This window comes from Apostichopus japonicus, chromosome 11 (assembly GCF_037975245.1).
Source record: "Apostichopus japonicus isolate 1M-3 chromosome 11, ASM3797524v1, whole genome shotgun sequence".
Lineage (NCBI taxonomy): Eukaryota > Metazoa > Echinodermata > Holothuroidea > Aspidochirotida > Stichopodidae > Apostichopus > Apostichopus japonicus.
The window spans coordinates 22779099-22806946 of NC_092571.1; the positions used below are offsets into that span (position 1 = coordinate 22779099).

A 27848-nucleotide genomic window follows, 5' to 3' on the forward strand; every position below is an offset into this window, starting at 1 on the left:
CCCTGGCTATAGACCACATTGTCACCCCAACCGCGTCTTCACGCCCCGTGAAAAGTGGAAGCATTGAGTGTGAGTACCGGTAAGCGCAACACAACTTCGTCTTAGGCCAATGACTTGCTTCATTTCAGCCAGTTCTCCAACATCTCCCGCGGACTACACTCAAAAACGTCTTTGCGAGTACACTACGAGTAATAGCTACTCTCTTAAAACACCATCGAGTATACAAATTACAATGTTTTTACAGACTTTTACGTGCAATCTGAGAAATTGCAGGCTTGAGACCCATATTTTAGGGCTAGGTATTCGCAGCATAAAACACTCGGGAAGTGCCGTTTCCGGCCATCTGGGGGTTTGAAAAACCCAAAATTCTCTTGTACGCTCCGCGCTAACCGATGGTGGCGCTCCGCTTAGATAGTCTCTACACATTAGCCCCCCCACCCAATATTTTCCCGTTCCGCCGCGCCTGGAGGGGGCACCCCCTCCCCTTAGACCCCTCCCCCATGACGGCGATCCGTATCCACCTAAGTGCCCCCCATCAAATGCTGGTGCCCCCCTGTGCCCCCCCCCCCCCGACTGAAAAGTCTGGTGACGCCACTGACTACAACGTACACAAAATGTCTTCCATTACAAAATGTCTTCCCGGATTCCGTTAAATTGTCTGTTGTTGATGCTCTGTGTTGTCTCCTGTGTTGCTTTTGTAGACGGATTAGACAGAAGGAGTTTGTTAGCCAAGATAACGAGTTTATTTCTTTTTTTCAGTGTGACTTTGTTGCTCTTCCAGAATGTAAGGCATAAATTTATTGTCTTCAAAAAGGGAGACAATGTAGTAATAAATCATGTCAAAATTCCTCGGAAACAGAATTTAAGGCAAACCACCATCACATCACGTACCCCGTGCCGACCCTGTTCATCTGGCACCTAACCACATTATCTCCAACAATACGTTCTACCCTGTCCCTCCAAGATCGATGACACATTTTACAAGTAGTCATAATAAGGTCAGTATGAGCAGGCGCGTAGCCAGGAATTTGCCAAGGGAGGGGCGAAAATGTAGGCAAACTATCAGAGCCGTACATACGGCATTGCAAACTATCTAAGCGTAGCGCCACCATGATTTGGCGCGAAGCGTAGGCTACAAGAAAATTTTGGCTGAAAATGCCTCCCAGATCGCTGGAAATGGCACTTCCCAGGCCTTGTAAATTGCATCTTAGCATTTTCTCTTTTGAAATTACTAGCGATATCATAAAAACATTAAAACGTTTTTTATAATATGCTCAAGGGGGGGGGGGGCGGCTGCCCCCTTTGCCCCCCCCCCCTTGGCTACGCGCCTGAGTAAGAGAGCAATCCATGGAGTTGCAGATCTCATCTTCACCATGACTTTACTCTTGGCATCCTCAGTTGCAAAGTGATATGCCATTTGTTCACAAGGTTAGTTTGAACTTTATCGGACTTGGGTGTACGAGTTCGCGACACACTTTTCCGCACAATTTAGGCCGAATTGACCTTTGTCCTCGACCCTAAACTCCAACATCTGCACTACTTTAATATTCGTCTCATCTTTCTCTTTACATATTGTGTAGTTTCATGACTTTTTTTCATGTTGACAAGCAGAAAATGGGCATTTGAAAATGTGCACCATTATTCTCTACATATCTTGTGTTTTAATGACTTGTCACACATACTGGCAAGCAAGTAATTGCTAAGAAAAAGTTTTGGGGGTATTTGAACTCTGAATTCGCCAATTACGCTGGCACGAGTTTCAATGGTCAGGCAACTACCCACCAAGCTAAGACGTGATCGGACTTACTGAGTAGGTAGTGGCGACACACATTTTCGGCCAATCTGACCTTTGACCTCAATTGACCTTTAACCCAACCCTAAGCACTTAAATCTGTCCTATTTATCATCATGTCTCATTATTCTCTACATATCGTGTGATTTAAGGACTTTTTGCTACATGTTGACAAACAGCAAAATGGCTAAAAGCCAATCGTTAGGATTTGTTTTACCTCTGACGTCATTAATCACGCAGGCACGAGTTTACATGGTCAGGCAACTACCAACCAAGTTTGAACTTGATCGGACTTACGGTCTAGGATTTCGCAACACACCATTTTGCTCACGCATACACACCTCGCATTTCTCATGTGGGGTGAGGTACAATATTTCATCTCCCTATACATTATTACATGTAGGGAGATGAGTCGCGTCGTATATAGACGGCTCTGGAGATGAGATAATAAACAATCAAAGAACAAATCGAGCAAATTTGTCGTATAATGATCAGTTAGAACTTTATTTGAATTTATTCAGGAAATAAAATGATTTTATCTGGATACTTTTTTAATGTCACAGGAAAACAGAAAGTAAGAAACCTCAGGTTACATTCACAAATTGCACTCCATAGATGACAACATAGTACTACACTATAACTAATGAAGGTTTTTGTACTTCTACAGTAGAATCTAGCTTTCTCAATTGTTTCAGTTACTTTCTTAATGTAAGAATGTGATTAATGTTTCAAAACTATTAGTAGTTACAGTATTAGGGCAATGTTTGTATCTGCAGTATGAGATTATAACTAACAATTTGAAGAAACTTTGGCAATTTCAAAACAAAAGACAGTCACTTCCTGAAAACTAGAACTGACTTACATCATTCATGAAATTAAGGTGTTGAATTGATGATAGGGGTGGGGGAGGGGGGTGGAGGGAGTGATGGAGGCATTGCAGTTTATTCTTCAAATTTGACAGACTAGAGAAAGACTGCAAGGCCTGCATAATCCACCTCCAACAGAAACAGTAAAAGTCTAAGCATAATGTAGTCCTACTTAAACAATAAATATCTAAATACCAATAAGTAACATTTATGCAATACTTAGTATTTGTCCATGAAATATGAACATTTTAAAGCAAAGAGTAGACTTGCAGAAGTATACTCGTAGAACCCGAGAGCTTCCTGCCTAAGAACAAAACTTTGTTTTTCTCGATATCTCCGAGATCCACCTTTGATACACCACTTAACAATAATGCATGCTGGGAGAATATGAATGTTAGACATCTTAACAACATCAAGCTACCTTTAGTTATTCAGAAATGCATAGCACAATGTTCACAAACTATAACTGTGTGAGAAGCAATTTAAACATTCTTAAACTTCACAACAAAATCTTTATTATAGAAATATCAAAGATGATCAAGACAAAGACTGGCCTATATCAACGGTCCATAGATAGGGGAACTGTGGAGCACATCCCAAATGATGGGTGCAAAAGATCTGCAGAGGGTCGAGGGATCTTTCCAAACAATGGTAAATGTATCTACAGTTATCGGTGCTTGTCGTCTTCTACAATCCAAGCAAGCTTTCATACACAGGGATGAGCCAGGGGTAAAATATAAATCACATAGCTTTGCAAAAATTGCGGTATAGGCTCCAGTTTGCGTATGCTACAGTGTGTTAGGATAATAGTTTTTGTCCCCCTGCAGGTTGGATATTCATTCACGGAAATCAAGAGGTGAAAATCTCGGAGGTAGAATAGAAATCACGGATATTCCGCAAATTCGCGGAAAAAGCTCATGAGTGCATACATTCTGATTAACCATTCTTTGGGGGTTGGGTAGCGGGGGGGGGGTGATCTGATGGGTCATTGAGCGGTCCTTGTGGAAGCCACTCCTGAGTTGTAGGTCTTAAGGTTAGTGGACTGCTGTCCTTCATTAGTTTGCCTTCTTTGATACTTGACAACAGATTTGTCGAAACTTTCAATATCAACAGAAAGAGGGACAAGTTTACAGATATTACAAACAGGCAAGACAATCGGACACAGATGAAACATAGCAGCCTTTTGTTTTGGGTAAGATACCCTGTGAACTACCTTTACTTGTATTTAATATTTAAGTATAAAAGCAAAAACCACGACAATCTCAATTTAGAACAGAGTAGAACCAAAGACTTTCATAATAAAATTTATATGATGATAATCTAATAATCTTTCATCGCTATCTCTTCCATTGGAGAAGTAATTATGATTTCATCGGGTTGCGGAAGTTGACGCCGGCAAACTTGGCACCTGGTCCCAATTCTTCTTCAATTCTAAAGAGAAGAATGAAAAGAAAAGATGTACGTTAGGTTTGAGATATCAAACTTCTGTTACCTTTTCAGGGGTGGATCGAGAGAGGGCCTGTTATGACCTTTGACATTCTTCAAAAACAATAGGCTTCTTCAAACTCAAAATGGGGCAAAAGTATGAAATTTTTCCAACATACTATTCTGGAGATGCTGTGTTTGGAAGCAAGGCATCACACACACACACACATATAATACCATGACGCATAGGTTACCAAAAATTTAGCACGTTTTGCACTTAAGCATTCCTTAGATTTTTCTGATGTTTTTTCATGCACCCATTTTAGTAGTTGTCACTTGCACTCCAACACTCTCCACCCCATCCCGCCTCCCCCCCCCCTCAAAAAATCGAGGATCTGCCAATGACTCATACAACTCATTAAAAAGTGACAACAAAGGCCCTAGCTATTTATAAGGTTTAGAAATCAGATTTGAGAGCATATTTCTGTTTGCCTGGCAACGCCCCTATTTCCATTGTCAAACTTCCATCCTAAATAGTATCAGTTTGAAATAACGTTTTTAAAATGTTCGGCGGAGAAATTTCGATTCATTTTGACACCAAATGACTGACCTGAGTAGCTGGTTGTATTTAGCCAGTCTCTCTGACCTACATGGTGCTCCAGTCTTGATCTGTCCAGTACAGAGTCCCACCACCAGGTCAGCGATAGTGGTATCCTCCGTCTCCCCGCTGCGATGGCTCACCATGACTCCCCATCCATTGCTCTGGGAAAGTTTGCATCTATGAGAAATGAAAAGGATGAGAAAATGGAAGAGCTTTTCAAAAAGATACTGCGAAAGCAGAGATGGTGAGAACAGGGGATAAATTCATCCGTGCAAATTTTGCTACCTTGATGACTATTGGTTTCCCAGTTAATCAAATGTAATTGTATAATGATAAGGTTTAAAAGCATTGAGGATTCTCCCCAAAACTTGTGCCACCCTCTGAAAAAGTTAACTTTCCGTTGCTTGCAAGTGAAGTTTATTTCTTGTCACTACAAAATGCAGACAGTAATGAAATGTGATACCTTGTTATCTTTTATCCAGACCTGAGATGTCCATCGCTGCTATGTACACTGTGTTGTGGGTATTGACCGTAGCTGTATGTATTGACTGTACACTAGTGTCTAATTACCAATGGTAGCAAGCTGTGTGTGTATTTTCTGGGATCGATGGTGGTGTCTAACACTTCTGTTACACCTCATTCAAAACTAGGTCAGATTACCGGCATGAGACGTTTCTTTGTGCTCGAGTCTTCACACCCTTTAAGATAGGAATTCAAACCACTGGGGTTGACTAAGTTTTAATCTGTGCCTGTAATCAAGCCACCACTTACGCTTCGATAGCCTCTGTGATTGAACCGATCTGGTTCACCTTCAGTAGCAGGCAGTTACACGCCTTAGAGGTGATTGCGGTCTTGATTCGCTTCGGGTTGGTTACGGTCAGATCGTCCCCGACCAGCTGTATGCTGACTTGAGACATGAAGCTAGACCAGGCTGACCAATCATCCTGGTCGAAAGCATCTTCGATGGACACGACTGTAACGTCCAAGCAAAAAAAACAGGCAAAATAGAATTAGGGATGGTTACAAAACAGGTGCAAGAAATGACAAGTCTTAATTTGGTTCATTGTCAAACTGAATTTACTTTAATTTACTTAATTTTCTTAGTGTTCAGTTTGAGTTCCCCTTTTTTTCCTTTTCAAGAAAAGAAAAAAGTCTTATTTTCTGATATGTCTGATGCTCATCCAATGGAAGCCATCAAGCCAGAAGACAACACAAATTTGTCCACCTGGAGCGAAATTCAGTCAACCTGGCTGCATTTTAATGGATAATAAATAGTAAACTTGTCCGATCCCAACGACATGAAGCAGAGAACACTCGTCAAGAAACTAGTTTGTACACATAGACTCTAAATCAAGAAAAGTTCATATTTTCATGGTAACCAAAAGTTGGCACTTTTAGAGATGGAAATTTTCCTGCAACAAACAAATCTGTGAGACAATTTGGTTGGTAGAAAGAGAAGGTGTGGGGGGGGGGGTAGCCTGGGATGGGTTGGGCATGATGGAAGAGTGAGGGAGTGCAGTTGTTGTGCGGCAACAGGGAAGTGTAACAACGAAAACATTTTGACCACTTTAGAAGTCCATATTTTCTTTTGTTCGAGGAGAACCAGTATTCAGCCCATGATATCAATGCAGAATTTAATCACGTATTAATGATTGAATAACCACGACTGAAAAAGAAAAGAAAAATATAAGTAAAAAAAAATATATATATACGGATATTTATGCCCTCACCTGGATAATTTGCGATAAAACCCTGGTAAATTTTACCAAGCTCTTCAGCAGTGATCTAATGAGGAGAATGAATGAACAGAATGAATAGAATTCCAAATTCAGCAAATCGACAGCACAGGCGTGTTTCATGCAGGATTTGCTCCCAAAACTGAGGAAGTCAATTTATACAGCCCACAGAAGGGCCGAACAAACTTGGAGCGGGAAAACAGATGAGAATGGACGACAATACAATTTGGAAAGTGCATTTTTTCATAAGAAAGGAAAGACAATGTAAATATATTTGGTAAAACAACAGACATAAGATCTCCTGCACCCTGATCTCTTAAAACCTCCCTCTGGATTTTACTTCCCTCAGTCTTACATTCTTCATCCATTTGTGATATCAGCAATTAACTTGAAATATATAATGGAAAGGGTTTTTGACTTTTTTTGGGAGGAATGAGTTGAACAATGTTCAGATGGAAAGAAGGGTACACAGGGGCAAAAATGACTCGTTTAGCCATCATATATATGATACAGCATTCAGTAAAAGATTAAACTTAAAATGCAATTTACTTTGCCACAATCTTTTGGTATAAACATTCTCCCTTCTGTTCAAGGATGACGAATTTCAGTCGATATAATTTTGACACACTCCAAGAATAAAAAAAACAGGGCAAAGTTTCAGTTCTACTGATGTTCCCGCAGCGGTGGCAGTTTTCAAGTTATTCACCTATAAAACATACTATATCTCTGGAATGCCTCGGTGCAGAACTCAATTTGAATTCATTGTTTTTTGTCAATTCTAATGGCTGCACCAAGAAATGCTTCTTTAACTTCATATAAACAACCAGGGCACCATAGGATGGCTTTCAACACCATTTTTTCCCCGACAAATTTGTAATGTATCGTAAACATGTCATTCGAGGCCATAAAATTCTTGTTTTTTTCCATTGGGTATGCTGTCAAGCTGCGTCTAAGTTTTTCAAGCTGCGTCCATTTTATTTTTCGTATTCATATTTTAAGGGATTTTGTCATTTTGTTACTTAAATTTACTTAAAACTCCCTTTTTTCTTTTTAGGAATTTCACTGTAAATCTATATTATTTTTACAATTATTCCTTCGTTTATATATTTTTTATATTAATATTTAAGCTGTGTCAATTTTATTCTTCATATTCATATTTTAAGGGTTTTGTCATTTTATTGTCATTGTAAAGCGCTCTTGAACATGCTCAAGCATGAAAAGAGCGCTATAAAAATTTGGTAAAATAAAATAATAATGATAATGTCTGTAGTGTTGATAAGGTTCGATAAATATCTTGGTAAATATCATCAAGTTGCTGCACTGCACGTCACTTGACAACGAATAGAACATATATCTGTCGAGTTAACTACTTCTGTCCGCCCTCCTTCTCCCCTTGTTCCCTCCCCTCCCCACGCGCCCCCCCCCCATCACTCCTCTTCTCATAGCTCTCTTCCACCCTTTTTTCTCCACACCTTTCTGTCTTTGTCATTCTCCAGTTAATTCCCTACCCCCTTCCCTTAATCCTCTCTTTGTCCCTCCACTGTTTATCTCTCCTCTTCCCCTGTTAGTTTCTTTCTTTCTTCTCTCCATCCCTTGTCTACTAATCCCATTACATCTGTCTCTTTGTGTTCACCATGCTCATTAACCTGTCTGTATTCTGTGCATGTTTTTGTCCCTTCTGTTACTGTTACTTGTCATTTAGCCTTTGAAGAAGATCCTGCTAGGATCGAAACGTCAGGCCAACTTACTTTTACACATTTTCCTACACAGGCTCACTAGTGGATAAGTAGTTTGCTAACAGTTTTATTTTATTTTGAACTAACTTTGGCAAATATACTCAAATTGTCAAGTTGCTTTGTTAGATTCTAATCTTGACAAAACATCAAAAACACAACATTTGATGTGTTGTCAAATGTCACTAATTTGACGAAAAGTATCTAACTGTCAAATGAAGCATTATAATACAAACAGGTAAAAATATTACAATTACCACCATAAATTTACATATCATTTATTATCTTTGACTTGTAATGTTTATTTACTCACAATCTGGGACTTATCTGAATCCTTGCTCTTAAAGTCAAGGTTGTACTTTCCGTCTTGGTAGAATTCCGACGCAGCCACGTCCATTGCAAACTGCACTTTTCCCGTGTAGCCAGCTTTCTCCACAGCTACTTTCAGCAACTCCATTGCTGCATAAACAAAAGTGACCCATTACATGTTTAATTAGTGACTTGTAATGTAACCTTTCTCTCGGACAAAAAAAAAACCATCTCAAAAAGAAGATAATGTTGCATTGATGTAATTGTTGTTTCGCAAGATTGTCAGAAGACCATGATTTACCCAAATTTCAAGAAAATTTGTTACTGCAACTCCATTGCTACATAACAAAAGTGACCATTACATGTTTAAATAGTAACTTGTAACCATTCTCTCAGACAAAAAAAAAAAAAACAAATTCTCAAAAGAAGATAATGTTGCATTGTTGTCTTTGATGTTTTGCAAGATTGTCAGAAGACCATGATTTACCCAAATTTCAAGAGAATTTGTTACTTTTGAAAGCAAAACATTAAAAAACTTTCCAGCAATCATGACCTGTTTCTTATTTCTAGGGTGGGTATCTTCTCACCTTCATTATTGTCCAGAATATTGGGTGCAAAGCCACCCTCGTCACCGACGTTGGTAGCTGTTGGAATGGAAAGAGACCATGGTTGATATCAAAGTAGTTTTTTAATATATTTTGTAATATTTCAACCATAAATTTCCTGTGGCTTGCCAGATATGAACTCAATCCAGACCTTTAAAGATGGAAGTAATGAGTGATAATGGAAAAGTTGGGCATTTTGGAAAAAATAATTTCCTCAAAAACCTCTGGTAAGAAACGGTAGAAGAGAAATTGGAAACTATACTTGGGAGTCACCTCTTTCAACCAGAGGTGCCCCCTCCGCTTGGTGGTTTGCTTACCATATAAGTACTAAGCCACTTTAAAATACCCACATTTTGGAAGGGAACACATTATTGAAAACAAAAATTGCTTATAAATCTGGTCAAGTGTATCTTCATACTAAATATGAAGTTCAACAACCATAAACCTGGTTAAATCGTTATCGTTTTCACCAGTTAGCGTCACTCACAAATGCGCCAAGTTGCGGGCATAGGTTACTTGCGTGGCTGAATGCAAAAACATGACCAAAAAACAGGGGATAACTAGAGCAATCTTAGATTAGAAGGACAAACACTTTGAGCTACTATACAATGATTAAATGACAAATCTTGATTGCTTATAAATTGATGGAGAGTCAGCTTGGACTGACAGCAGAGCGTTTTTTTCGTCAAACCGTATACTGTACACCAAAGATAATGTTAAGGCTGCAGTCACTCTTCTCAGAAAGATGCTACGATTGGAACGAGCTATCAAACGGGTGAAGTAAGAACAACCATCAGGTAAATTCACCTTCTCCTGGACACGCATATATATATCTAGAAACATCTAACATTTATTTGGCAAAAGACACGTTCAATACCGAGATAAAAAGTCACCATCTTACCATCTTGTCCATATTTCTCTTTTATAACTTTTTTCAGAGTTTGGTAACATTCTGCACCGATTTGCATTGCCTCTGAGAAGCTACTTGCACCTGAAAAAGTAAGGAGAAATGATTATGCCACAAAAGGGGATGGCTGAGATGTAGAAGTCAAACTATCCTAGAAGAGGGTTGGGAGGGGGGGGGGGAGGATGGGAGGAAAGGGACAGTATTGCACTTGTTTGTCTCCATTGGATCTGGTTGTGCCCATCAATTACCCGGTGCAAACCTGCCCCAAATTAGAACCGAATGGTTCAGAAGCTTGTGTCAAAAACCTGTGGTTAATGGTTTCACCAATGTTGTTGCCATCAATTGTTTTAACTCCGTGGTTTTCAACCTTGGGCTCGCGGGCCCATTTGGGCCCGCGAAGCCGATTTTGTGGGCTCGCGAACATTGCCCCAGTAATGATTAAAAATTGTGGCATTTTTGGGCGCTGGTGGCGAAGGCACATGATGATGTTTCTTAGGAAGCCTCTTCGATGAAACCTTGTACAACGGGTAAAATTTACTCAACCCTAACCCTGTAAGACTAGTATAAGAGAATTCGGTGACTCCCACCAACCACTGCACACTACGTATTACGTATTTACCAAGGTTATGATGCGTGGAAGCCTAATTGGAATAACTTATACAGCGTGATATCTATACAGTCCGACACTTCTATCAGTTCTCCCGTTCTATTGTCAATACACAAAGTATTATCACGTTCTCTTTATTTCTTAATTTGTTTTCAATAAATAGAAATTACCTCACCGATTCGAAATATATCTCCTTTAATACTACTGGGCCTCATATGCACACGTCAAACGGTTTTGCTGCTTTTTTATTGCATTGTTCATCTCCATTTTTCTGCATTATTCTGATAGTGATAACGGTCACACATTTCTTATGAAACCAGTGTACCATTGAGGGTTGCAAGAAATCTTTGAGATATATAGGCTCTAATTGGGCAGTACCTGTCATCTGATCACGGAGGAACATACATATAGCTCTGATTGAGTCCCCGGGTCACTTGTGTCAAGAATACACTAATAAACGCTGTGAAATTGATTTTATGAAGTTGATAACTTTGCAGGGTAGGGTATGGGCTCGCGAGGACGGCTCGGAAGACGAATTGGGCTCGTGATCGAAAAAAGGTTGAAAACCAAGGTTTTAACTAAATCAAATCTTATTTTACAACTGCCTCATTAAAGCCCTTCCTTCTTTCTCCTCCTGTACCTTGCTGAATTATCTGTTATTAACAAAATCATATTTATATATGTATGAAATAAATGAAATACATCTAAGTGAAACCTTTGCCATAATCATTCTGCTTTCACATGGGCTGTTTCTTTGAAGTTTTCTTTCCCCTTGGAAGCTTACACAAAACTCTTACCATTTATTTCTAATACCTTACTACCTATGCTGGAACTCCTGGTAAGGGGTGCACAAAGTGAACAAATCTGGTTTGATTCCATACGTAACTCTGGGGCTAATACTGATTAACGACGATTGTCATATTGAGTTAGAATTCACAAAGAATACCACTTATCTATACAATACAATGTGTACAAAACAGGTTAATGCTCTTCGCATATTCTCAGCCTTATTATTAATGGTTTCTTTTCAGTAGAACTCTCACCTGTCGGCATCAACATAAACTCCTGCATGGCTAGTTTGTTGCCAGCGTGGCTACCACCGTTGATGACATTGAAAGCCTGCAGACAGAGAGATCAACGGTATCATAAAATATGTCGTTCATGGTCGTCAAGCAGATTATGTGCACGTTAGACTACGAACGATCAAGCTTCTCGCTGTTTCGAGTCACGTAGTCTGCTTCAGTTGGGACGAAACTTAACATGTAAGCAATTCCTTGACTGGCAGTGGTCTGCAGTGTGCATGTGCTTAAGACTATACCTGCCCAGTTTGAACACATGTGACCAATCTTGGGGAAAATAGCTTTGCATGCAACCCCACTGAGCAACGGGCATTGTGACTGTTTTGTGTTGATCAGTGGATTCAGTGATCAGTGCTTCAGTTAATCAGTGATTCAGTGTTCTGGGGTCAATTGGAAGACTATAGGTCAAATGTGTGCCCCCACGAAAACAAGTTCTACATAAACAACTCCAGCCCAACCACCAAACACCGACAAAGGAACCATACACAACAGATAACCCTGCCAACAGAACACTGACAAAGGAATTGACGTATGAGTCGGGTAGGGTCGTATGCCGTCGGGTAGCCTGCGGCTTTCTTTAGAATGCAATCTCTTTTTCGCGGTGTAGATGTTACTCTGTGTTTGATTGGTAGAGATATATAGCTTGGTAAATGTTTACTCGACCGTCACTGTACCTTACAAATATTGGTCGCTCTTACCAAAGTTACTCTTAATCTAAATAGCAAACTTATCCTGTCCACGGACTTAAACATCCTGGTTACGAAACGGGGAGGAAAAAAGTTACAGAGATATATGACAATCATGAAAATCCATTGATGCCAAACCCAATCACCTCCCTTTAATGCATGTGAACGGTAACTTGATTCACCAGAGTGAAGCAGGCTGTTTCAAGATTCAAGCAGGCAAGATTCAGAGATTCAGGCTGTTGAAAATAATGCGTCATGATGTGAACATCTACAGTTGTCAGAGATGCTTCCCGTGTTTGACTAGTATCCACATTGAGCACACTGTGTAGAATAAACTAGTATACCATTCTACCTGGTATTTTACTGATTTTAACACTGTATCCATTGTGTAAAAAAAGAGGGGAACGTTTTATCGCAGGATCAGTGTCAACGTGACAATCATGGACAGGATGGAAAACATTAGAAGTAAACATAAGTAATTTGAACAAACATATCACACATACTGCACAGTAACAAGCTTGAGAGTCAATCTCCCGTACGTACGGCGGCATGTGAATTCTCGAGATATGTTACCATGCCAACCAAGATCATCCTGACCAAGACAAAACACTATCAAACAAACTCATCAGTAAGAGTGAAACAGCGCAGTCTGAGACTAATGCTGTATCTTAAGTGTTGGACTGAGGTGACATTTTTTCTTCTTTTTTTGGCACGTTTAATACCGACTATTGCAAGCATCAAGATACTGTGTCTGGTCCATGACAAAATGATAGCATGGAATGCCTCGTTGCATTTTAATGCCACCACCATTCCTCCATTCCACTAAAGCACTGCGACAAACTACAGTGCGTAGTCGACGTATTCCATCTAATGCGATTAGCTCCACGAGTGAAAGGCAATGTATATACTGAGAATTTTAAGCAAGAAGAGAAAGGATAAATTTTACTTACAGGGCAGGGAAGAATAAGTTCAGTATTACCGGCCAGGTCGGCGATGTGTCTGTAGAGAGGAACGCCCTTCTTGGCAGCGCCGGCTTTACAGACGGCTAGAGAAATACCTAGGATAGCATTAGCACCCAACTTAGCTGGTAAATATTAAGAAAAGAGAAATGAAAGAATAGAAAATACCACCAAGGCAAGCAAAAGTTGGTTTTATAATGATGTTGCCATTTATGGTATTGATGGGCCATTCCATGTGAGAAGGAACACCATTATGGCCCTTTATTTTGAAGCAAAGCTAGGTGAGTATTTAATGAAGACTGTCAGATTTAGTGGGAAGGGCACCAAAATGGTATCATTTTGTGTGTGAAAATAGGGAATGGGAAGGAGAAGGAAAGTAGATGGGAGAGAGGGAAGAGGGAGAGGAGAGGACAGGGGAGAGGACAGGGGAGAGGACAGGGGAGAGGACAGGGGAGAGGATAGGGGAGAGGAGATGGAGAAAGGAGGAAAAAGGAAAGAAGATGGAGAAAGGAGAGGGGGAATGGAGAGGGAAATTGGTTAATTGTTGAAAAGTGGCGATGATGGGGAAAGGGAAGAAAAGGTGAAAGGATAGGCGAAGAGGAGAGGTAAAAGGAAAGAAGGAAGGTGATGGAGAAAGGAGATGGAGAAAGGAGAGAGGGAGAGGGAGAGGAGGAAAGGAGAGGGGGAACAGAGAGGGAAAATTGGTTGATTGTTGAAAAGTGGCAATGATGGGGAAAGGGAAGTAAAGGTGAAAGGATAGGGGAAGAGGAGAGGGAAAAGGAAAGTAGGAAGAAGATGGAGAAAGGAGATGGAGAAAGGAGAGAGGGAGAGGGAGAGGAGGAAGGGAGAGGAGGAAAGGAGAGGAGGAAAGGAGAGGGGGAACAGCGAGGGAAAATTGGTTGATTGTTGAAAAGTGGCAATGATGGGGAAAGGGAAGAAAAGGTGAAAGGATAGGGGAAGAGGAGAGGGAAAAGGAAAGTAGGAAGAAGATGGAGAAAGGAGATGGATAAAGGAGAAAGGGAAGGGAGAGGGGGAACAGAGAGGGAAAATTGGTTGATTGTTGAAAAGTGGCAATGATGGGGAAAGGGAAGTAAAGGTGAAAGGATAGGGGAAGAGGAGAGGGAAAAGGAAAGTAGGAAGAAGATGGAGAAAGGAGATGGAGAAAGGAGAGAGGGAGAGGGAGAGGAGGAAGGGAGAGGAGGAAAGGAGAGGAGGAAAGGAGAGGGGGAACAGCGAGGGAAAATTGGTTGATTGTTGAAAAGTGGCAATGATGGGGAAAGGGAAGAAAAGGTGAAAGGATAGGGGAAGAGGAGAGGGAAAAGGAAAGCAGGAAGAAGATGGAGAAAGGAGATGGATAAAGGAGAGAGGGAGAGGGAGAGGAGGAAGGGAGAGGAGGAAAGGAGAGGAGGAAAGGAGAGGGGGAACAGCGAGGGAAAATTGGTTGATTGTTGAAAAGTGGCAATGATGGGGAAAGGGAAGTAAAGGTGAAAGGATAGGGGAAGAGGAGAGGGAAAAGGAAAGTAGGAAGAAGATGGAGAAAGGAGATGGATAAAGGAGAGAGGGAGAGGGGGAAGGGAGAGGGGGAACACAGAGGGAAATTGGTTAATTGCTTCCTCTTATGTCCTTCCATCTCTTGTGAACGATCCTTTTGTTTCATTATGGTGAAGAAAAAGAAGCGTATAAGGAGAGGAATGAGACAATAGGGGGATCAATCCAATTGATTAGTTATGCATTTAACCCCGCAAACTCCTTACTTAAGGATCAAAAGCATTAGTAAATACCTTTTCTTGCAGTTTATTTGGGTTCACTCTATTCATCTGTACTTACATTTATTTTCTGTGCCATCCAGTTGTATCATAGCCTTGTCGACTACTTCTTGCTGAGACTCGTCCAGATCCTGTTTTAAAGTAAATGGAATCTCCAATAATGCCACGGAGGATAACAAACAACTGCATGACTACTGGTCAGGAGAAATTTACCAGGTATCACATAGCAAAGTACTATGCAAAATAGGAAACTAGTTTGCCTAGTATCACGTACTGTACTGTATCAAAATACTACATGCAAAATGGGAAAATTGGGAATAGTTTACCTAGTATCACATAATTCACATTACAAACTACTATGCAAAATGGGAAATATGGAATAGTTTGCCTAGTATCACATACTATGTACAGCAAAATACTATATACAAAATAGAAAATTGGGAATAGTTTGCCTAGTATCACATTACAAAATACTATGCAAAATGGAAAAATTGGGAATAGTTTACCTAGTATCACATTACAAACTTCTATGCAAAATGGGGAAATATGGAATAGTTTGCTTAGTATCACATACTACTGTATGCACAGCAAAATACTATGCAAAATGGGAAATTGGGGATAGTTTACCTAGTATCACATTGTAAACTACTATGCAAAATGGGAAATATGGAATAGTTTACCTAGTATCACATACTTGTACAGCAACATACTATGCAAAATGGGAAAATAGGGAATACTTTACCTGGTATCAAATACTATAGTAAATAACTATGCAAAATGAGGACAATTGCTATACAAATTATACAAAGTTGTAACCAATTGTTGCACAGAGAACTAAAGCATTTGTAGTATGCTCGGACAAAATCAAACCTATAAACATGTTGCATGTTAGTGAACGTTACACAAAGGGAAAATGGCAAATTGAAATCTTTGACAAATTGGTTTTTGCATAATTTGAAATGAAAGTTAAGAAGCCACTGAAACTGCATTGTGATTGTAAGATTGTCGTAACCCATTGTACAAGAAACATTTAATACCAAAATCGATAGTTAACGCTGTTCAGTACTGATCAGTGCCAAAATTTTGCCAAAGTAAACTTAAACTTGCTAAAACTCACAAAAAGTATGGAAAACTTTCTTACCTTAGCAATGAGGGCGGGTGCCAAGATGGTATTGATATTATTTATTGCTTTACTCACACCTGAAAGAAAAAATAACTCACTTTAAATACCAAGAATGAGAAAAAGCAAAAAAAATTGTGCCTATTGAAGTCAGAGGATGTTGAAACTTGATGTTAGGTAATTTAAAATTAGATTACCATGAAATATTTAGTAAACAAGAAATGGGTAAGAGCTGCCAAAGGTAGGTGGAGCTTGACTGCTTGAGGAACCCAAATGGGTCTTAAAATAAAGCAACAAGACCAGAAAAAGGCACCAGTGTCATCAAATAAAGGACAGTGGACAGTAAAAGTGAAATATACCCACTGTATTCATCTTGGAGGTTGTGGAGGGTAGAGTCCCAACTAGCTAAATTAATGAACATAATTCATGCAGGAACCTCTACAATCCATTGTACTCCAATCCCCAATAATCTAGCTATACAAAACTGGACCTATAAGTACAGTACAGTACCTCAATAACAATGTGAAGTTGAATACAAGAAACAAAGATTTAAACTGTGCACGTATCTACCCAGAAAAGAAGGGCAATCAAGATGCAATTTAAGCTTGTCCAAATAAGGCAAGTTTTAAGCTTCTTTTTAAGGACAAGACGCTCTTAGCCTTCTTGATTTCAACTTCAAGTGGCCACATATTCCACAATCCTGGTGCAGCGACATCATTGGTTAAATCAGTCTTTATTTTAAATACTCCTCTCTAAACCCTTTTGTTGGCCTCACGGCTGATTATTAACTTTGAGTTGCTCTTCTATTCCCTCCACGAGGCACAACTAGCAGACTCTAAAGGATGCAACACATCAGGCAGCGTAGACATAGACAGCTCAGATCTCATAAGAGGCAGGCCATCTCCCAAGAGGGCAGACAGGCCTGTTTCCCATATGGAGAAATTGATGAAGATGGCATTCACACAGACTTAACAGCTGTACAGTCGCATGACACATAAATTACTTTACTCTACGTGTACTGGCTGTGAAACTCACTTCTCAGAAGAGACAATTCTAAAAGCCATTGAAATTGCTGAAAGGGGGGAGTGTTGAAGGTTTCGGATACCTACCGTATGTATCATACATCATTGCTCTCAGTTCAAATTCTGCCTGAAAATGCCTCACATTTTACCCCCCAAAATATTATAATTTACCTGTACCTTCAAATAAACTTAAAATTTGTTAGAAATTGGTGAATAATCTGCAATACTGTACTTGTTGACTTTAGAATTTAACTGATCAGGTGTATATGTAAATAGTTCTATTTCTGTTTCTTCTTCTCTCCCATCCTAGTGGTTATGTAATAGGTATGCCTATACTCTTGCACAACCTGTGCTCATATTCCCCTGTATATTTAGTAGTGAGCCAGTGGCAACAGTACTTTCTTTGTTCTGCCAAAGTTGCTGGTTGCAGTAAACATCTTCTCTTCTTACTTTCTTTTCTTAGATAAGGGATGCCTTGTCTTACTTGTTTCTGTTATAGGATAGATACATTTGTATGCAGATTAGTCCGTGTAATTAGCTCAGATTGGTTCTAAGTGTTACTCTTGGTATCTAGGGTGTGTATAGACCAATCAGAGGTGTTAAGAGGGTCACATGTTGTTACCCTGTGGTTTAGGAGCTTCCTCCAAGGTGTTCTAGGAAAGAGAGGCAGTTTGGTTGTCAGCCAGTCAACAGGGCATGTGTATATATTAGCCTCTCTTTACATAATGTAGTCTGTACACTACAGTATACATATATATAAATTATTAATAAGTTGTCTACAGGATCTTGTGCTAAAAGAATTTATCTACATTCATATGACTTTTGCTGTCCAAGGAATTAATTGTGTATAATTGTTTTGCTATACATCAGTGTGATCACATCGTTTTTATTGGATTCAAAGGAACTGAGAGCTGTGTTCTAGCTGCTAGTTGCCATTTTGTATTTACATATCTTTTACTGGGACTTCACCTACTCTTTAACCTATCTTTTACCGGGACTTCACCTACCCTTTTACCTGGACTTAACCAATCTTGTACCTGGACTTAACCTACTCTCCTTGGGAAGAACATTTCTTTGAACATATATATTATTTATTGGAGTATTCCTGGAACTCTCACTCATATCTATTTTCACTGTCCAAGTATATTCACGGAACTCTTACTACTCACCTTATATTTCGTACTATCGGACATTTACTGTATTAAACCTTTCAACACCGCGCCTACCAGTCCTTCAACTACATTGCTGTGCCGTGCTGCTGGACAATACAGACCCACCCGCCAGATAAGCTTTATCTTTTTTTTATTAATGTGCACATACATGTATTAGTCTTGTGGCCACTTGACACCCCTAGTTGTTTATATCAATATCTCTAGTTTTCATTGTTGATATAAGTGTAATTGTGTAACGGTAAAGAGTACTTTACCAAGATTCTTTATGTTGCACACTGTCATGTGTGACCGAGCAAATATAGCTACTTAATTTACCTAACAGCCAGTCTTATTCTTGTTTTTTTAGCCTGTTGTATTGGTAATACAGTGGTCAGCTGTCTTTACACATCGTGACCACTAGGGGGATTCCCAATAATCCTGTTGTACAGCTAGCTGCTGTCAAGAACCCCATATCCCGCAACTCTTACATATACATATTCTACAAACGTATAAATATTAACAGCATTCTCTCATACTGGCAACCCACAATGGGACTGCTTTATTCTGTTTATGCTGAGTTCTTGGGCCGCTTGATCCCGCATTCATCCACAGTACCAATCTTGATCACCCTTGCAGGACCAGGATCCTACTAAAAAGGGAGATTATGAATGCGGGTCTGATCCGGAGTATGCGATATTCTTGAGTCGCTTGATCCCCCGATCATCCACAGTACCAATCTTGATCACCCTTGCAGGGTCAGGATCCTACCCGAAAGGGAGATTATGAATGCGGGTTCTGATCCGGAGTATGCGATATTCTTGGGTCGCTTGATCCCCCAGATCATCCACAGAACCAATCTTGATCACTTGCAGGACCAGGATTCTACTAAAAAGGGAGATTATGAATGCGGGTCTGATCCGGAGTATGCGATATTCTTGAGTCGCTTGATCCCCCGATCATCCACAGTACCAATCTTGATCACCCTTGCAGGACCAGGATCCTACTAAAAAGGGAGATTATGAATGCGGGTTCTGATCCGGAGTATGCAGAGTTCTTGGGTCGCTTGATCCCCCAGATCATCCACAGAACCAATCTTGATCACTTGCAGGATCAGGATCCTACCCGAAAGGGAGATTACAAATGCAGGGTCTGATCCTGTTTATGCAGAGATGTTGGGTCGCTTGATGATGATCCCTGATCATCCACAGTACCAATCTTGATCACCCTTGCAGGATCAGGATTCTACCCCAAAAAGGGAGATTATGGATGCAGGTTCTGATCCGAAGTATGCAGAGTTCTTGGGTCGCTTGATACCCCAATCATCCATAGTACCAATCTTGATCACCCTTGCAGGATCAGGATCCTAAAAGGTAGATCATGAATGCGGGGTCTGATCCTGAGTATGTGAGCATCGACACTTATCTTCTAGCTGGGGCAGATCCTTCTTCCATTCTCAGATGTGAACAACTCTTTGGAGTCTTAAGTGCTTATGAACATAATTTTTCAAGGATAACCCAAGGGCTTTGATTTTAAACATATTTTCTGCAATCCTTCTGTTAAGGTGCCCTTCAAGATTTTAATTAATTGTATCATTTACCATAGTGTGTTAATACTGAAGGAAACAATTTAAGCTCCAATCAATATGACACTACAGTAGTAATGAAAAAGTGTGTCAAGCTAGCAGACAGTGAATGTGTAAGGTTGTTAAGGTGAGCTCCAACAGTAAAGGCCTGTACAGTTACAACAAATCTCATCACATGATGTACAGATCAATCTACAGTGCATACATAAGTGATGCATTCTATACCCTCAAAAGTTTGTTTTAAATGAATGAAAGCAAATATTGAAATCAGAGCTACACATTCTGAAACTACAGTATTAAATACAATGCAACGTAGTGTGTACATATTGTAATGTAATGCTGTGGAGTGGTGCGGCTAGTATCGTGCATATTAGGCGCGTAGTAAACCAGTATCAAAATGGTACCAAACAGTACACGACAGAACAGCACAATACCACACACAGAGGCATCAAGAGCAAGGTTGGGACCGACAACAATTTTACAACATCAGGTCCCTTCCCTGCACTCTCCATTTTTCCTTGTATATGATGAAAATGTGAACTACAATTCAATATATCCCATTGTTCTTAGTTCCCCCAGAATACACCACAACCCCCAACTTCCCAAACAACCCCCCCCCCCCGGGTCTCATCAGGCCTGAAAGAACATAATAACATTCAATAAATTAAGTGTATATCCAATAAAAAGGTACCATAAGATTCCAAAAGCATTATTACAGAGTCCCTAACTTTATGTAACAATGAATACCAGTTCTCACAATTTACAACCTTCTCTTAGAATTTACAAAATTTCATCATCGTTCATGATCGACACATTCAAAAAATGTGCTTACCTTTGCCAAGGAATTTGTCACCTTTGTCACGCAGTTCTAGAGCCTCATGAATACCTGTAGAAGCACCGCTGGGTACGGCAGCTCTGAAGACACCTGTGATGGCAAGAAAGGGCCGAACTACTACTTAAACCAGAATTGTCCCACAAACCATTTGGCCATCTTGGAAAATCAGACTAACTCCTGAAAACCCCTGGCACCTCCACAGTTGCATCAAATATTTTATGGCATTTAAGGGGAAAGTTCAAAATACCAAATTGTTGATACTAAGTTCATTATGAACAGGCATCAAATGCCAGTGGGTTTTGCCATAAGCCAGTAGAACAGAAACAGGCACTGACATCCTTTTTGCCAACAGACATTTACAACATAAACATATATATATATATAGTAAGTCAGCTAGTAATCTTCAGTTGAAAAACTGCTTAATATCAGCAAATGTTCTTGTGCTAATCTCCGAGGCCTGTACGTATTAAATTCATGTGTGTTATTATTCATTAAAATGCCAATATGAACTAACTTTTAGCCAGTAGATTTGCTGATATTGTGAATTTCTAAGCCTGTATGATTTCCTAAATTTTCAACAGAATATTTTGCCTTTTAATTTGAATAATTGTTTTTCAATACCAATCAAGTTATTGCTATCCCAACCAAGATCCTCTCCCTCTGGCCCTTCAAAAATTGTGAATCAAAAGCATTAATAATTCTGTACAAGTTTAATCGCATCAAGTTGAATAATTTGTTTACAAAGTCACTATTTAATTGTAAAAAACTTCCAACTCAAAGTTCAAACCAACCAATTCCAATCTAGTTCTAACTTCCACTTTCATTTCATTACTGGTATATTTTAAGTTTCAATTGGTTAAGCTTCTTTTGGACACTACGAGGGAGAATCGCCCTCCACCTCACCCCCCCTGTATTTCTGACACTGATCTAGTACAAGATGCTTACCTTTGTTTGTGGTTACATCAACCTCCACTGTGGGGTTTCCCCTGCTGTCAAAGATCTGACGTGCGTGGATTTTTGTGATAGGCATTGTTTATTACTAAAGAGAAACAAGAAAATAGATCAAATCAATTATATGTGTAAAAGTTTGTTTTTGGCACAAAATTTCAATGCCTAAATCAAATGCCTCAATTTTAATGCAATGCATATAATAGCTTCTTCCAGGCTATGTTGTCCATCAGATTACCATCTTAGCTATTCCATAATGTGACAGTTGAAGAGTACAGGTTTAAGTGATTACTTATATGCTATTGTAATTGGATTAAGGCTGTGGCGTGAGGAGTGATGAAACCTATTGTTGCATGTGGGAGGTGGTGGGTTCCATCACTGGGCAGCCAAAGTAAGGTGCGTTTCTCATAGGAGATAGTGCGTGATAGTCGTAATCGTTAATCGCCAATAGTTGCGATTACACTTTGGAAGTTTGATTAATCGCGCTCAAAACGTTAGTTGCAATTACTCGACTACATGCTAGCACTTCACATAATCTGCTTTTGAAAAATAACCTAACCTATCAAAAACAACACTAAAGCAGTTTTGTCAGCAAATATCGCAAAAGAACAGGTTCTCACATTAATCCCTACACTAGCACTGTTAAAAATCGGCAAGCACCTGCTCCTGTAAGTTTCATGCCTTTACTTGTCAGTAATACACTTGTTCTTAAGTTTAACATTCAGTTTTAGCAATGTTTCATTATTGCGCATAATCACAAATTCGTAAGTTATTCATCTATTACGATTGCCAAAGTATTTGTCATTTCTACAATTACTTCATTACTGGCCTGGTTCACCTTTATGTGATGTCTGATCCAGTGTGTCAATTGAGGTGTAGTTTAATTTTAATGTGCAAAATATGTGCCTGCTATCACGCTAACCTAGAACGATGAACATAAGTCCTTCTACAGAAAACTGCTCATCACACTGCTACAAGGTGTTACAACCATTCATTATTTGCACGTTTGCTTTTATTATTGCGAGTACAGTAGTTGTAGAAGCCTGGTAGATTCATTCAAAAGTTTTTGATTTACTATGGATGTTTTTAAGAAACATTGTAGATTGAAAGTTGTTCACAGTTTTTGTTTGGTAGATGTTTTAACATATTTTAGACACCACTCGTTAAGACATGAAATAACAAATAAAGACAGTGCACCATGGAGAAAGATTTGTTTTGACTGTATTTCTGCAATGTAAAAATGACAGTGATGACGTCATAACTGTAACCGATTAATCGCAGTAATTGCAAGAAGAGCTATGCGATTAATCGACTAAAAAAGAAAGAGTCGACTATCAGCTCTAATAGGAGATCACTGTTTTTGCACCTGAAATGGTCTTCCAAATTCTAAAAAGTCCAAGATGAGCATAACCTGTACATTAAATAGCCACCAGATGTGAAGTGTATGTTACACCTCATAAGAATACTAGTTTCTGAATGAGGTGTTATAAACTTGGGCATTTGAACAACATCCTTGAAACAAAGAACCACCTTGCAAAACCTTTAAATGTACAGTGTAGGGAATAACCCTTGATGTCAGCATGTATAGGGGCAGGGATGGTGGAGGGGAGGGGGGTTATGTCAACAAATTGTCTGAATTTCCTGATAAAAAAAATTACCACATTTCATGTAGATTATTTCTAATGGTACGTCATCAGTATTGACCAATTGGTGAACTAATTGTTGTAATTAGCTGAAAATATCATGGTAAGATTCTGTCACATCAAACCTTATATTTTCTACCAATGTTTTTACACTGGGAGTGTATCTTACAGTAAAGAGACAATGAGTAGTAAAAGGACCATGAGTAAAATCACTTTTTTCTCTGAAGAAAATGTTAACAACACATTGTGAATAATGGAACATTTCATCATCTTCAGTACATTACTTAGTGGTATGTCTTAGCGCAGGCAACAAAGACACCTTCTTTCATGCAGAATGAATTTTGTTTAACTTACTTCCATTCATTTCCTGGAGAAAATAGGGCACAGTATGTCGCAGAGGTTGGATTTGATGTGTCATGTGCCATAACATAATTTAATCACAAGTGAGAGTGGTGCACACTTGACATTGAAGATGATGTTGTTTCAGGCATTTGACTATTGATGCTTTTGCGGTTGGTATCTCAAAACATCCGACTTTAAAGGCATTGAAGACTCGCCCCAAACTTTCTGTTGCTTGCAAGTGAAGTTTTCTGCTTGTCGCTACAAAATGCAGACACTAATGAAACGTGATACCTTGTAATCTTTAGCTGGACCTGAGATGTACATCGCTGTATCGCAGAGTTGTCAACAAGTCCCTAGCTGCAAGTCTCAAGTCAAGTCTCAAGTCTTTACCAGCAAGTCTCAAGTCAAGTCTGAAGTCACCTTGAAAATTTTGAGCGAGTCTCAAGTCAAGTCTCAAGTCTTTGGAGGTCGAGTCTCGAGTCAAGTCTCAAGTCCCTATGAGCAAGTCCCAAGTCAAGTCTCAAGTCTTTGAAGTTTGAATACAATGATGCAGGCTACGAATAATGTAACAGTGTTCCAGGAATTATGTGGTATAAATTAAACAGCCGAATAGCAAAACCGGGGCACACGCCACGGAACAAATTACCTCAAAATTTGCTAGCCACTGTTTTATTGAAAAAGGCCAACTTTCAGCCAAACAGCAGCCCTGGATGGAATATTCAACCAAGCCAATGGTAGTTATGGTAACGCCTGTAGTCGTCGTTGGGCGCTCGTAATTCGAGCGTACATGCAGGGCCGTCTTAACGCATGGGCCCACTGGGCCCTGGCCCAGCGATGTCAGGGGCCCCGCAATCACAGTAACCCCGTGTCTTAATCTGGGAGGAAAACTTATTGAATAGGCCATTATGCCTGATTGAATTTGATACTTGACAACTTGTGACGAGAGTTGGTGAAACACTTGAGAGTTTGACATTAAATATTCAAATCTGAGTTGGCAACCCTGGAATATACAATGCCCCGAAGGCTTACACAGAGAAACTGTTACTCCGTAACTATAAGAAAGAGGAAATTGCCTCAGCCACGAAAGGCATAAAATTTGAAAACCGTGGGCAATACCTCACTACCAAACCTAAACAAAAGTAACCACCACTTGTGTTCAAGCTCACCTTTACACCCCATATCAAAACCACGCATTTGAAAAAAACACTTTAGAAACATTGGCACTTAATCTCGCAACACGCAACAATTATCCAAACTGTTTCCAAAAGAACCGATTCTAGCCTACAATAGGGCCCAAAATCTCAAAGATTTACTTGTTAACTCAAGGTTTCGTACTAACGAAGAATGAGCTGACTCTCAAGGTTCACACGAAGCTCTTTTAGATGCTCTTATAGCTGCACCATGAGTCCATAAAAACTTGTGCACAGAAAATAGATGCATTTTGAGAATGAGACGCCCAAGCAGAATATAAAATATTCAAAGGCTACTACTGATGAAGCTCCTCCTATGAAGTTTGAAAGCAGAAACCGGTCTAGTTGGTCATAAGAACCTACGCTAGTCTCTCCTACTATTAACAGTACACTCAATTCACCTAATAGGTGCAATTATGTATCACCATGAGGAGCATGCTATAAGTTCATGTTCCTCGGGCCCTCCCTTAAAAATACTTCATGTTCTTGGCGACTACGTTGTGTTAGATAGTGTAAAACCGCCTACACCTCCCTCTCAGTTGAAAGACTCAACACAAGGGTGTTACAAATGGTAAGTCCAGTATTGTTAGGGAAGGGATGGGGGGCAACTGGAAGATTTCTCTTCTATAATGTATTTCATTTTTTAGATATATCACGTATGTTATTCAGCTAAAGTTTTATGCTTTATGCGCGACATAGGGAGGGGTGGTAAATGCAGGCATGTCTATGCTTGAGCGATTGTCAAGGATGTCAATTTTTCACGCAACTTTTTTCGAACTCACTTGATTGACGGGCCCGGCTCCATTGCCGGGCCCAGGGCCCGGTGATCACTTAAGACGGCCCTGCGTACACGAAACCATAATTATTTATTATCGATATCAACTTATGAAGTTATTTAATGATTAGAAAATTGTGAAATACAAACAAGTCTCTAGTAGAAAAACCGAGTCTTTTGAAGGCAAGTCTCAAGTCAAGTCCCAAGTCTTTGCTAACTTTGTGGGCAAGTCTCAAGTCAAGTCCCAAGTCTCTGACAGCCGAGTCTCGAGTCGAGTCTCAAGTCCTAAAATTTGCGACTCGAGTCCGAGTCCCTGACTCGAGTCCCCAACTCTGCTGTATCGTTTATACACTGTGCTGTGGGTATTGACCGCAGCTGTATGTACTGACTGTACACTAGCATCTAATTCCCGAAGGTAGCAAGCTGTGTGCGTATTTTCTAGGATCGATGGTGGTGTCTAACTCTTCTGGTACACCTCATTCGAAACTAGGTCAGATAACCGGCATTAGAGTCTACATTTCTTTTTGCCAGTCTTCACACCCTTTAACTGTAATTGAGCAGTTTTGTTTTTTTCCCCTTGGCTTTTGGTAAGACTTTCATCAAAATTTCATGTTCTCATCTAATTAAGGCTAGACTATAGCCTAGGTAGGCCTATCTTTACTTTATTTGTTGGGAACAATTCTACTGTATGCCCCTTGGCATAAGTTGGCCTAGGCCTACCCTAACTTGGCTAGACCTAGGTTAGGCTAACGTTGATTCATTCCTAACCTATGCCTACATAGGTCTCACTTCAGTTGCCCAACTTGGTGAGTTACCCACAATGAACCGAATATAAAACCCGTTGCCATTAAGATTGTCGTTTACGGTACTTACTCCGGCTTCACCTCGTAGAAAATGTATTATATGTGGAGACGGCCTTGCGCGTGTGTCAGTATGCTTCAGGTTAGTAATATTACTTGATTAGGCCTATGTTGTTTATCAGGCTCCAGACACCAGGCTGACATACAATCCGATCAACGAGTACATGCATTAGGGCACGTACACCGCGTGTTATTACAGGGTCAGGCTCATCGAGGGAAGGTTCGGCTCTTCCAGGTCAGACATATACCGGCTGATACCCTACACACGGTACAATGTAAAGGAAGATTCGCGTGTTGAAGGAATCATTGAGGAAGGCGAGAGACAATGGCGCAGCCACGGGGGGAGGCGTTCTACGTCCCAAATATCTGTAAATCCTTACCCCAAATGACCAAAAAATGTTTCTTTAGAAAATAGGTCATTTCTGCCCAACAACGTAGCTTGAAACTGAAGGGGGGGGGGATGGGCGGGGGGAGAGCAGAATTTTAAGAGGGGCATTTCTCACGAAGGGAGCAATATTACACCAATAAGAGCGCCTGATGTACAAAGAAAATAAATTTTACACAAATGCCTTGCAGGAAAATAAACAGTAATAAGAGAGTATGGTATTACATAGCATGAACTTTCTGGGGAAAGACTGAGAAGGCTCGCTTAGCTTCCTTAAACCTGAAAAGAGGCTTTAATGACATTTCCTGCTTTAATTAAATTTGATTTTCGAGGTACTCAAGTGGAGCGATCCCTCCCCCCCCCCATCCATCTGGCTACTTCCCTGTATCTGCCCTTAGAAGAGCATTGGTCACCAAAAACAGAAGTCTACAGCTCTACGCCCCTGGGGAAAGATGGGGACGACTGTATTGGGGTAATGGAGATCAAAAGTGAAATGCCTTTACAAAGGAACAAGCCGCTTACTGGATTTGAGTTAGCATCTTATGTAGTTCCTCAGCAGCTGGTAACGTCTATGATGGCGACAAAGGACTTCAAATCTTAGCATGTAAAAATTGATTCGGTTTGCCTTCTGGACTTAAATTGCTGAGGACTGTAATCACAGTTTTACAGTGACAATGTACACATTAACCTTTCAGTTTATTATATTCGACTTAATCTGGGAGACTATTGGATACTCAGAAGGTCCACAGTAGATTTTACAAGCCTAAAAGTTGCTACAACTTAATTTCTAGCTCTGCCACATATTAGGGAATATCCAGTTACACACACATTTTTTACTTTGTGCACAATTGAACACCATTTTAGAAAATGCTGGTATTCATTGGAACATGTATAAATAAGATGGCATTGATTAGAAAGGGAAGG

The 27848-nt window shown here is 39.9% G+C and overlaps 1 protein-coding gene across 1 annotated transcript; it reads right to left on the reverse strand.

Moving 5' to 3' along the window:
• Window positions 1–2689: 2689 nt before the first annotated feature.
• Window positions 2690–26711, reverse strand: LOC139976036 (alpha-enolase-like). The gene is made up of 14 exons (XM_071984430.1): window positions 26553–26711; window positions 21727–21820; window positions 20779–20871; window positions 16213–16271; window positions 15133–15202; window positions 13297–13430; window positions 11625–11700; window positions 9969–10058; window positions 9050–9106; window positions 8467–8612; window positions 6415–6469; window positions 5456–5657; window positions 4694–4861; window positions 2690–4089 (listed from the first exon to the last, which is right to left on the reverse strand). Exons 2-14 carry the CDS (start codon window positions 21809–21811, stop codon window positions 4020–4022), a joined length of 1305 nt encoding a protein of 434 aa, XP_071840531.1. The 5' UTR covers window positions 21812–21820; window positions 26553–26711; the 3' UTR covers window positions 2690–4019.
• Between the last annotated feature and the right edge of the window lie 1137 nt (window positions 26712–27848).